The following is a 13345-nucleotide window of genomic DNA, read 5'->3' on the forward strand; positions in this document are numbered from 1 at the left end:
AGATAAACACATCATTTGTCGATTAATTAAATAATTTTGCAAATTAATTGTATGTTATTTTTCATCAGATTTGAAATCTACAAAACTTACAGACGACAAGTTCCATTATTATCTATCAAAATTTCTTGTTAGTCGAGCTGGTGGCAAATATCAGAGAAATTTCTTTTTCAAAGAAAAGTTTAAATGCGGGAAGAATGCCCCACGAATCGCAGTAGCAACCATTGAGTTCTACTTCAAACAATTTGAAGGTCCTGACGAATGGGTTCCAGCGATGGATAATAGTAAGCTCTTAACAAACGAAGTGCAAATTCACGGATACGTGGCAGTGTGGTGCAAAATGTTTGGACCTTGGACTGCCGATAAATTAATCAGTCAAGAACTATCACGAAACATTATCCTGGCATTAATCTGTGTTATGGGTACCACAGCGATTCTGATTGCTGAAATGCAGACTTGTTTTTGGATCTTACTCTGTGTACTTCTCACATTGCTAAATGTTTGCGGCTTCATGTATTTTTGGGGATTAACAATAGATGTGGTGTCCTGCATTGGTGAGTATATTTTTTTTACTTTGCTTCATAAATTCGTAGTTTTGTTATTCTGTTTATGTAAAAGATAAAATATATACATGTAAATAGAAAAAATATTTGATAAAATAAAAAAAATTTTTTAATGAATTTCTGTTTTGTAATAAATTAATTTCATAAAGTACAAAGTAAATAATAAATGAATTTAATTCCATTTATTGTGGGAAATTTTGTTGTCATTTTTATTATTGCAATGATTGCAGGAGTATAAAAAGATATTTATATTACGAAATCACGAGATTGCGTGCAATTTTCATTCTCAATTCTCATCTTAATCTTCATAAAATTCTAATCATTCTATTATAGTATATATTCTATTACAGTATATATTTTTAGACTACAAAACGAGTATACAATATGAATTATTCATTACATTAAAGTGATTTTTTAAACGTTTAAAGCAAATTTCTTGTTAATCAAACACAGATTCAGTAAGAATCTTTTACAGGTCTCGAGCTGGGTATCGGTTTAAGTGTGGATTATGCTGCACACGTTGCACATGCTTTCCTGAATGCTGAGTCGCAAGAGGATGATATTAACGCTCGTAAGACCCGAACATTGGTCGCAGTCAGGCATATCGGTGCTGCGGTCGCGTATGGTGCTGGTTCAACATTTCTTGCCGTCTCGATGCTAGCCTTCTCGTCATCCTATGTGTTCATGGCCTTTTTTCGAATATTTTACTTGGTAATTTTGTTTGGGCTATGGAACGGACTGATCCTATTACCGGTCGTGTTAAGCAGTATTGGGCCGCAAAGTTTACGTGTGACGCAAAAGCCACAACTGATGTTCCAAAAAGCCATTTCTGCTATTGATGATGAAGATTAAAACATGTAAATGTTTTAAATGAGAAATGTAGACATTTGTTCAAGCAATCCTCTTTCTTTATCAATAATATTTATTTTTGGTTCAATAAACATACAAAATTATTACACTATCCGTACTATTAATCACACATTTATACAAAAATAATAATTAATAATAATAATGATAATAATACGTCTGATAACTTAAAAACGGCATTATTTATAGATTTTTATGTATATGTATATATAATATATTAAGATTAAAAAATTAAGAAATATTAAAAAACAAGTACAAAATAATGTAGCAAGGTTGATATAGATTTATTATCAATTATCATCGATCGGAAAGGAACATGACTATTATAAACGTAACGTAATTATGTTTTGTTGGATGCGTTTATCCTGGATAATCATAATTAATGTTTATGACGTAAAAATGAGCGGCGAGGGAGCGACCTTGGGATTGATTGGCAAGCTCCCTCCGCTGCCTCTCTCAGTCTTGCACAATCCATCTGACATTCATTCAGCCATCATTCATACAACCCCATTTTCCTTGTTTCTTTTTCAAGTTGTCTCTTCCATTTTTCATGGCTCAAACGGATCTCCGATTGATAGCGACAAGAAGAAAGGGAATACAAATTGAATGAGATGTACAGAGAGATGGGAATATAATAGACACACAAAAATTCGTACACGTTCGCTCACTAACGTACATCAGAAACATTCTCGGAGGCGCGCACGTTGTCTCCATATTCAAGCATACGACGGTAGTTAGACTGCCGGGGGCAGCAAGCCACGCATGAATGATACGATGATTAAGTTATTACACATCTTCTTAGTTAAATCGAATTTTACAAATCGGGATTCATATATTCCATAATTGATGAGGAACCATCGATACAATAATAATAATAATATTTACTTAGCAAAACGTGCCGATCGGTAATTGTGGCGAATGACGCGTGATGTGAGCACAGTTAGTTGCGTTTAAAAGACGGGGTGTCGAGGTACTGGAGAAGATTCGGGGGTCAGGCTCGGGAGACAAAGGACGGCGAGGATCCACAATGGGTCGATACACGGCCGGGGAACGTGACGCGGGAGAGAGGCTGAACTCGAGGACGACGGTGACCGAGGGCGTTGGACTGTGAGGGAATCTGCTCGCCGGGATTTCAAGGTACACGCACTTGAGGAGTACACCGTGGGAAAGACACTCAGGGCAGACAGACACCGACATAGAGACTAGGCTACCGACTATACGTTAATATCTATCTAAACGTTTAATTAGCGTACGCACCGCGTACACACCCGGTACGCCCGCACTTCCGTTCGCTTTTCACGTGTAATCGTTTTGCGGAGGGCGCGTCAGAAGCACTCTCGCCATTTCGTTTTCTTCCCCCCCCCCCTTTCTCTCTCTTTCTCGGCTCTTTTATTATCGTTTTATTATAATCAGCAATTGCGTCGTAGTCGTGTCTCTTTTCCTTTCTTTCTTTTTTTTTTATAGTAAACGCTATGTAGTCTTTATTACTCAAGCTTATGCCCAAAAATCTACCAGAGGCACTTTGGGTTTATTAGTACCATTTGAAGTCGGCGTGCGCGGGGGAGGGTACCACACGCCCCGTTCTCTTGTGCGCGGAACAGCGGGCGAGCACGCGATTACACCTCATCCTCGAGAGAAATCATTGGTTGTTGGATCGTTCAGTTGACCCGTTACCATCATTATTAATTGTACCATTTCCCGCCTCTTTTTCCTGTCGCGCGATTATTACCCTGTCTGGCGATGTGTCTTCGCCACCGCGTAGATTCTCTGTTCCTTCTTCCGACTTTCCATTCCACCCTCCCCCCAATTCCTTTTCCAGTAAGCCTACCAACAACTCCATATCTTTTATCCGCTTCCTTACCTTTCCACCACGGTCTTCCGATGTTTTTTGAGCAATAAATACTTTCTCCACGTATAACTGCACATTGAATTGACGCACAGGACACACGCACACGCGCATACACGTCGGACAGCCGTCATTCGCTACCAGCCGTACGCATTGACAGAACGTCACATTAAATGAGCTCGAAGAATACCTTACCTTCGAATCCCATTAATTCCTTAATCCTTCGCAAGAGTATGTAAAATCATATCAGGATCAGGCACTCTGTAGATCGGACTTGTCGCCCGATTTACAGATAATGTGGTGTGATTTGGCAATTTGTGCGTAAATACGAAGGGAATGACAGGTTTATCAAATAACTTTGTTCAACGGTGCGGCGACTCTTCGGCAATGCTTTCGGCTTTCGATCAAACACACATCCATTCGCGCGACTTACTTTCATGCACACCAATATGGCTACATCCACAGAGTTAATGTTACACTTTTAATTAATGATTATCAATTCAATATCAATTCAATATCAATGTATTACAATCAGACAATACTCAACAGTGATCGTTATTCATTATATATTACAATAATTAAGAGTGACAACAACATGACGACGGAGGCGTTGAAGCATTACAAAGGGAGAAAGAGAGAGAGAAAGAGAGAGAAAGATGGGTAGATAGAGATTGAAAAGTGGTATGTAGATGAATTCCAAGAGGATGAAGGAAGAGCAGGAGAGCTTCGATGGTGGACATGCTACAAACAGTAGAGAGGAAAGAAAGGGATTGGAAGGTAACGATGGATATAAGGATAAGGGAGGAAAAGGATAAGGATTATCGATGATTATGGAATAGCGGCGATGACATCGGTGATGGATGCACGACGATAGGAATGAACGATTAAATGGCGAAATGGAACAATGAGTCGCGGAGACCAAGGAGGGGGGAAGCACGCACACTCAACACAACCGTCACATCGAGCTGGCCTCGCGCGCGGCCATAGTCCATAGATTAATTACTTACTAACTAATACACAGTCTGTCTCCGTTGCGCGGATGACTTATTTTTCCCTCCCTTCTTCCTTCCCTTCTCGAGCGCCGTGTAAGTATACGTAATACACCATATTAAATACGCACGTGCGTGCGGTACGGCGCTGCCGAGTTATGGAGCGTGCGACAGCGCGCTTATAAGCGTGTGAGCGAATGAGACTTCCTTAAGTCTCGTTTTGTGTGATAAAATTATGGCAAAATAACTCGGCGCGGGATACCGTCCTACCTGCTCGCACGCGCGCCTCCTCATCGGATACTAGATATACGCACACGCACACACAGGCATGCTGCGCCAGTATAAAGTGTATATATGTACACATATACATACGACATACCATCCATACATATATAATATATCCATATCGTTATTTAATTATTTCATCGTTATCGGTAATTATCATTATCTCTTAAAATTCGTCAGTTCAAAAAATTTCAGCTAGAGTAGCGGTGGATGGAAATGTTTCTTCGTTAAAAATCGCCAGATCACCGAGATCACGGCGCCGGCAATCGACCGTATTATTTTTTTTTTTAAACACATTTACAAATTATCGATCGATATCGCGGCTGATTCCCTCACTCGCGCCTCTCTTACCACTAGTGTGTTTCACATTATTACATTCATTTTTAAAATCACTCGCGGTGCAAACGGGCGTGCGATCACCGCGCGGCGAGAGAAACGCCCTGCTCTCGCCCTGCTTTTGCACTCGACTCGACCATCGAGTCGAGGGGTGATCGTACATTTAATATCCTATTACAATTATTCATGATTTTTGATATCTTATGTACAATTATATGCGCACACGGCAATGTGCTTATAATTATGGCCACATCTACGAACTGGCGACCTCTGAGAAGACTTCCTCGACACATACTTTTAACACTTAGTCCTTTAATTAATTCCCAGTTAACTCGCAACGCTCTTATCCCCCTGTCTGGAATAATTCCAAAGTTCACTCGCGATTCGCGTTAAGCTGAGAAAACTGGCTTTTGCACAGAACCTGAGATTATCGATTTCAAGGTAGGCCAGTTCCCCTCGTTCGTGTCGTTGATTACACCGGACCGCGATTGACCGCTCAGCAGGGTAACTCTTGACGAGCAGATTTCGTCATGTGCTTCATGGAGTTCATGGTCATGCATCAGGGATTGTCCGCCGCCATTATATTGTGCACTTGCTCGAGCTTGTATGCCAGTCTCTGCTTCTGCGAGAACTCGTCCTCCTCGAGCGTGACTATTAGTTGTTCGTTGTATTTACCCGCGTATGTATATAGTTCGTATAAAGCACAATTCGTGTTAAACTCCGTTGTGTGCAACTGAAACAAAATTAAACGAATGTTGATGCATTAGAAATCGTACTGAGCAAATTTATGAAATTTATACGTTATGAATATAAAGATGGATAAATACCCTCGACTCTTCGGCAAGCATGGCATTCATGTCTTGATCGGATATGGCTGGCATGACTTTAATATCTGAGTAGTAACGCTCTACCCATTCTTTGTACACTGGAATGTCCTTCGCGTATAATAGTTTCGAACTCGGAGAGTCCTTACCTAAGAACAGTAGAAAAAAATGTATTCCTGAATCTCCTTAATTAACACAGACGTAATGTAAAAATTGGTAAAAATTACATACCTAATCTATGATCCGACGTTGAGCAGCTATCCATAAACGTCTGCGCCACGACGGACAAACACGAGTCCACAATGTTAGACTTATGTATATCGAAAATAAAATTCGGATTTTTTATGAGATTAACCCAAAACCTAAGAGGAAGGGAATTGCTCTTCCACGTGTGGACCACTTCCGGATCGGATATGCCATGTTGCAGAGCTTGGTCGTCCATGAAATCAAACATGTACTTGATGGCGAGAGGTAGCGCCGAGCCTCGATGGGCAGTGCTGAATATTGTCTCGAACAGATCGTCGACGAATTTCTGGAGAGTACCCTTTGTTGCCAGTAACCTCGTCAAATAGATCTCTGAGACCATTTTGTTGCCGCGATCTCCCTCTTTTCGCGCGTCAGAATCATGATGCTTAACAAGATGCCAAATCTTCATACCAGCTTCGATATTTTGATTAAGCGGAGAAGTGGCACGAGAGAGAGGGGGACTCGCCGAACTGAACTTGCTAAGATTCAAGGTCTCGTATTTGTGCGATTTGTCTGTCTTCTCTGACAGAATCGAAAGATTGTATATAGATGATTGTTTGGACACTAAGTTGAGTGATGCTCCATCCGGTACCCTGTAATGATTCAAAGTGTTTCTCTTCTTCCACTCACCCTCTGTCTTCGTTGTCGAATCTTCGTCGTAGAGAATTAATCTACCTGACGCGCCAGTTCGCCATTCTGCAATATTTTATTAAGCATAATATAAGAATCGCATAATTTTACATGAAGTTTAATAAGTATTCAAGTGCAAGATTTTTTTACCAAGATCAAGATCCTCCTTTCGAGGTCTTTGACTATACGGAGTCGCTCGGTAGATCGTATCCAACGCTTTTTCCTTCACTTGAGATATTGTGTCGCAATCAAGGACCTTGACTGGCACGTTCTCCGTGTTAGGATCCATTCCACCAACAAACACGGTTTGTTGAGATATCGAAACATAAACCGTCTAAAATTGTAATAGAACCGTTATTGTTATTGCAAAGCATTAACTTATCTTGTCGAATTATTAATCTTTACCATTGGCTTGAAGTCGATGGATTGCCGAATCAATTTTTCTTCGGATAAAGAATATCGTGCTTCTGAAGTAATCGCATCGACAGGACCCTTATCAACTTGCTGTTTTACCGCGCGAAACAATACGTACAATGGTTCACCGGCGCACTCTCTCATAAATTTGTATAAGAGAAATGTGAACCAAGCAGACAACATTTTCTCAGCAACACTCTCAGTTCTACAAAATAAATAAGTTTCTTAAAATCACAAATATCTTCATTGAACATTAATAACTGAAAGTATAACGTCATATACTTACCTCCTAAGAAATAATTTTGGATGGCTTTTGCCTTCCGTGCACTTCTCGATAAGATCCGCCAGCAAAGTTTTTAGGATGTCCGTGCAATATTCCATTTTGCTCTGCAGTGTAACCATAATCAGACTGGCAACGTTAACTCGATCTCTCATCGAAAAATAACGATTGCTCTCGAGTGTTCGTACGAACAGTAATAAGAAAGTTTTATTCATTATCAGTTGACCAAATAAGCGCAATCCTTTCTCTTTTCGTACGAGTTCTGGTCTATCCCACTGCAGTACCGGACTATTGTCGTCGCTGGGGAATAATATCATCATTGCATAAGTGCGGTAATCAAGGAAGGGTATGCCACCACTAGTAAGGTCTCCTGTGAGATCAGTCATTTCTGTCTGTAATTCGGCAAAAGCTTCCTTACACTCGGCAGCGACTCGTAACTCGAGAATATCCATCTGTTCCTGCATATTTTTCAATACACGATTGCTTTCCGTAGATTTTCGGCGATAAGCGATAAGGAACGCTATGAATACGACTACTAAGATCACAATGGCTACGATCACGCCAATGAGCGCTGGTTTCGACAACGGCCCGTTCAATCCAGCTGGCAGTGCGTAGCTAAGCTTGCCAATGTGATAATGAAGCGTACCGCCCACTATTAATACCACTTCTGGCAATTCTTGTTTATTGGGCAAACCCTGAGCATCAATGGCTGGTGGTTGTGTTAAAGGTGGTCGGCAGGTGAGTTGTTGCCGCGACAAAGATGTGACATTGCAAAAAGCATTACCGATTTGCACAACCACATCGGACTCTTGGCAGGCACGATCGAGATGTTGACCATTGATCGTCAGATAATCGCTCTTATAATATTTGACTTCCTCATCAAAGACTTCATAGATCGGATTTGGATACAGAAGAAAGTGATTAAAGCCGTGCTGCGAGAGATTCTGCACGCCGGTAACATTGTCCATGCGGAAACCATATTCGAGAGAGAGCGGACGTTCGGCATCCAATATTATGTGTTCGGGTACTTCGATGGTCGGTGACTTACACACCATGCTCTCCTGACTGTGCACCTCGCATTGCGATACAAACATCTTCTCATCATAGTAGACATACATTTGTGGACTTTGTATGTAGCCAAGATTCTTGCCGGTCACCGAGATCTTTATTCCACCTGCTGGAATTCCCTTTGGGACCTTCATTTGACCGGCCACGCCACTCTCCACACTCTCAATTGTTGGATCGTCGACATATTCAAAGTGGCCGTCATATAAACGCTTGCCACCATCAAAAGACATCTTCAGCAAGCCATTTCGTTTTTGATCGCTTGGACTCGTCATGCAAAGAGCCTCGTTAGGTTCGGCACTTATTATAGAGCAGGGAAGATCGTCAATATCAGCATGGATAGTGCTGCCGGCGTTCATATAATTACCGGTGATTTTGATAGTAGTACCACCACTCAGAGGTCCGTACTTGGGTGATATTGAGATGATCTGTGGATCTACAAATTCGAAATTGTAGTCTGATTCGCCGCGGAAGTCCTCGATCTTCACGATGACAGGTCCGCTCCTGCCTTCCTGCGTGCCAGGTCCATCGACTCGGCAAACGATTTGCTTCGTTCGAATATAAAGTTCCTCATACGGTAGACATCGCATACCGGCTACGGTAACGCCCCCAACTATGTCCTGCAACGTATATTAAAATTATGTAGATATATTAAATAATTTAGTTGGATAACAAATATTGATATCATAATATTGATATCATAATAATGATAATAAAAAGATATTAACATGCTAAATATATAAACACGAATGTTACTGAATATTGTAATTAAAAAATCTTTAGGTATCGCATATTAATATTAAAAAAAAAATCTTACTTATTTAAAACAGAATAACAAATTAAAAACTCAGATTGTCTTTAATAGAATTTTAATAATTTAATTGTCAATATAATTTATTTATAAAAATTTATAAATACATATTCTCAAAAGTAAATTAAAAAATTTTTTAAATATTAACTTTGAGATATGATTAGATAAAAATAGTGATATCGTAAAAACATTTTTTAATGAATATTGGAAGATCATGGTGTTTAAGGCATTTAAAATAAATTTCATATCAGAACGCTCGATGTAATGCGCTTTTGAAAATATTTGATAACTTTGTATAACTTCTGCGAATTTCGATAATGCTTTAGAAATATAGGTATTCTTTAACAAATTTAAAAAGAATCGATCTTTTAATTATTGTAATATATTACTATGCAAACGAGAATGACAAAAACGACTATATTTCACTTCGATAACGAGTAACAGACAAACAAAGTGATGCCTTTCTTACCTTGAATGTCTTGCCAAGATTGATGCCGCGAATCGTCACGTTTGTGTTGCCTTCCCAGGGACCCATTACCGGTTCGAATGATTTTATCTCCGGATTTGGACAGGTCTGATTGCTGTTCAGCCACATGCCAGTGCCGCGGTCGCACTGATCCTTCACCTCGCATCTGTCTGAGCTCTGGCACCAGCCACATCCGTATTTTGTTGGCAGAGCCAAGCACATGCCGCAGTTGTCTGCCATGTCGCGGCAACGGTATATCACAAGGTGTATATTGTCTGGATTATCCAAAGGTTTGGAGCCGCCCCAGATTACTGCGAAAGGTACCGTGATATTTGGCGCGCGAGAGGTATAAGAGAATTCCGTTTCCTCGCAGTAGATCGTGTCAGCTAGCAAACGCGCATTTACGCTCGTCACGCGACCCTCAATGTTGAATTGGCACACGAACCGTGTCTGTATGATGAATTGCTGAAAAAAATTTGAATGTACATTAATATCTCAATAGAATTTTGAATTCAATGATATACTTAACTTGCATACAAAAACTAAGATTTAAGATGTTCATTAAATTTATCATTTCATTTAGAAATGAAACTTAGAAAAACTCGTGAAATTTTTGTAATATTTTATAATATTATACAAAAAATTCGAAGATAAAAAAAATAATCTAATCATTAGTAATGTAGGTTCTTTACTTACCCCAATGATATGCACTTTAACTCGTATCGCTTTTTTTATACCGGAAGACACGAGGATCTCTTGAGATTCGGTGGCATTTATAGTGGGACAAAAACCTGGCCCACTTCTATAGCTTGGTCCCATTCTCTGCAAGTTTACATAAAGTTATCAAAAAAACAAGGTAATATTTTAAACTAATTTTTTAAACTAATATATTGTTAAAATAATTCTAAATTTTTACGTTTTAATTCATTTTTTTCATATTTTATTTCACTCATGCTCTATTTTTTTCATCCAATTTATTAGGATGCTGCTGTTAGCACTTTATCTTATTTAATTTAATTTTATTCCATTTGATTATTTTAGATATTATGCAATTCAAAGTATAGAGCAAAGTTCTCAGCGCCAAGTTTTCATCAAAAATTACAAGTTAATTGATAATCACATATTAATATTCATGGAGTGAACGCAACGTTTTAACTCCAAATCAAATCAAGTTGATGTCGAAATGAAATTAGTTGATGCATGTTAACATGTACGCAACAACAGAATCGCAATTCTGCTCTGAAATTAGATGTTGTGAGTTTGCAGCACATATGAATCGTTTATCTTGCGAAAATGATGTAAATCCATTTTGAAACTTTAATGAATTTCAGTAAAATGTAAATATAAGCGAATGCATGATATTAATTCAGCAAGAGTTTTTTTTTCACATTTGAACATAATTTTTTATTAATTTTAAAAGTATGCATATACACGTGTCTTTATTTTGTAAAAGAAATTAACAACAATAATGAATATAACAATTTTATTTGATATGTGGAGCATTGTTATTAATTTCCTTCATACAAAATCAAGATGCATGCGAATATATATATGTAATTTTAAATGTAAAAAATTCTGATAATTATGTGTCAATTACTGTGTGAAGCTTGGAAATATATACGTTTACTTCTTAGAAGTATCTTTGGCTGTATTTAAATTACTACAGATTTCTTAGGAACTTCTTGAAATTTCTTGTGTTGCAGTCGAGTGTATCTTAAAGGACCATTTATAATAGAGGTAATAAACTGTAAGCTGTAAAAAATTGATCAATCATTATTCTCTTCACATTCGACTGTAAGTGGTCAATTTTTTATGGCTTACGGTTTATTCCATTATAGATAGCCTTTAAAAGCGTAAATAATATCAAATATTATTTTTATTCTAGTTAAAATCAAATATATAAAAAAAATTCAACACATGTCAATAACATCGCTACTCTTAAGATACTTGCAAATTTGCATATACATATATATATATATATATATATATTGTTTTTTAATTAATGATATGACAATTTACACAATATCTTTCATATTTAATAACATAACATGATTTAACATTCCCATTTGTCTGAGAGATTTAGCAAAAAATATTAAATGGATACAGAAATTTCCTCGCAATAATTTCAGATTATTATTTAAGATCTAAAAATTATTATGAATCACTTATAAAATAATAAAGTTTTGATTATAAACTTATTAAATTTTTGCATGATTCATTTTATTATATATAATATTTTGATACAAAGATTAATTGCTTTGATACAAAGATTTAAACTGCATATACTTATCAATCAAAGTTAAACTAAATCGTTCAATTAAAATTCAAGTAACAATATTTTCCTTACGTTTCATTTTGTTTTGATAAAGTTCTCAAATCTAATGATAATGTTTGTAATTTAGGCGATGGGAATCGATTGAAACCAAAATGCAAGAATAATAATATAGTTCTTCAGAAATCGATTTCGAATACAAAAGACATATTCGATTCGTTTATTTGATAAATCGTTGTATATTTCGATAGATGACAACATTTTGGTTAGCATATAGCCTTGTTTTATGTGACATATGGCGAGTCGATGTATAAGCAAAGTCGGTACGCTACCATTCATGCGGTTAATACAGAAGCAGGCAGACAGCAGCATAAGCCACTCCGCGTGTCATCGCATTATTATTCTTCATAATGTGAATATTCCGACCAATTATCGGTTCGCACAATCAATAGCTCCTATAATTTATTAATAGTGTGCGAACATATTGCAGCAAAGACTGTTTACCGAAACAATATTTCGTACATGTTACACGTTTATTTATTTTTGGAGATTGAGTCGTAGAAGATAAGATTCATATAAATCACTATTCCATTATAATAATTAGTAAGTGCAAAAAGTATTTGTACAGGATAAATTTTTATTAAAAAGCTTATTTGTAAAAAATAAATATTAAATTATATATAATTAGTACTAGTTCTAACATAAACAAAACAGTTTTGCGTGTTTCTGATTTTAGAAGTTAAATTTCTCGACTGTACGAATTTTTGTGGGTCTAAAAAAAGTAATTTTTTATTTTCGCTTACTTTAAGATAATATATTTTAATTATTTCACATCTTTGTACGTAAAATAATTTTGAGGAATATGTAATCTATTTTATTTTTTGATGTTAATTTGTTAATATTTATTTTTTTTAATAAAGTTTTTTTAAAAATATTTTCTCTGTACAAATACTTTTTGCACTCATTTATATTCTTTTAGCTTTATTTATACGTCTCACATTACGCTACATATTTTTTACAATTCATGATAAATGCAATTACAATTTCCAAATGCACGAGCGCGAACACGGAGTAACGCTCGAGTTATTTGATCGAATGAGTCAATTGAAGCGGCACTTAGTATCATTTATTAATAATATTTTGTGCAATTGCGCATTATTGTCAATGTTGGAAGTGCTACGTAAAATGGTACACGATCGTCATACTCTAGTAATTGAAGCGCAATTATTATTAACCGTGTTTTCACGAATATATTGTGTCATGTAATGTAATAAAACAAGAGGAAAAAGAAAAAAAAACATTGAATGACGGAGCAATCAAGGTTAATATTTGTATGTCATTTGTTATTTAAAAGATTTATAATCTCGCTATTTAAATCGTTTATTCAAATTCAAATAAGAATTAAAGAGAAAGTTTCTTTTTTAGAAACACACATATATATATATATATATATA

At 36.9% G+C, this 13345-nt stretch overlaps 2 protein-coding genes across 2 annotated transcripts in view; one reads left to right on the top strand and one right to left on the bottom strand.

The window, feature by feature from the left end:
• The window catches only part of LOC108688195 (protein patched homolog 1-like), an 8614-nt gene extending 3948 nt beyond the window's left edge, over positions 1-4666 (top strand). Inside the window, exons 8-9 of the mRNA XM_018194347.1 lie at positions 69-551; positions 1036-4666. Of these exons, the coding sequence (XP_018049836.1) occupies positions 69-551; positions 1036-1412 (860 nt within the window). The 3' untranslated portion in view covers positions 1413-4666. The remainder of the gene's footprint in view (positions 1-68; positions 552-1035) is intronic.
• A 7-nt stretch (positions 4667-4673) lies between these two features.
• The window catches only part of LOC108688194 (plexin-A4), a 183744-nt gene continuing 175072 nt past the window's right edge, over positions 4674-13345 (bottom strand). The window contains exons 4-11 of the mRNA XM_018194346.1: positions 10316-10441; positions 9623-10084; positions 7284-8962; positions 6989-7202; positions 6734-6917; positions 5939-6649; positions 5711-5856; positions 4674-5616 (exon numbers count right to left, since the gene is read on the bottom strand). Coding sequence (XP_018049835.1) covers positions 5443-5616; positions 5711-5856; positions 5939-6649; positions 6734-6917; positions 6989-7202; positions 7284-8962; positions 9623-10084; positions 10316-10441 — 3696 coding nt within the window. The 3' untranslated portion in view covers positions 4674-5442. The remainder of the gene's footprint in view (positions 5617-5710; positions 5857-5938; positions 6650-6733; positions 6918-6988; positions 7203-7283; positions 8963-9622; positions 10085-10315; positions 10442-13345) is intronic.

The sequence above is a fragment of the Atta colombica genome, unplaced genomic scaffold, assembly GCF_001594045.1.
Source record: "Atta colombica isolate Treedump-2 unplaced genomic scaffold, Acol1.0 scaffold226, whole genome shotgun sequence".
NCBI classification, from domain to species: Eukaryota; Metazoa; Arthropoda; class Insecta; order Hymenoptera; family Formicidae; genus Atta; species Atta colombica.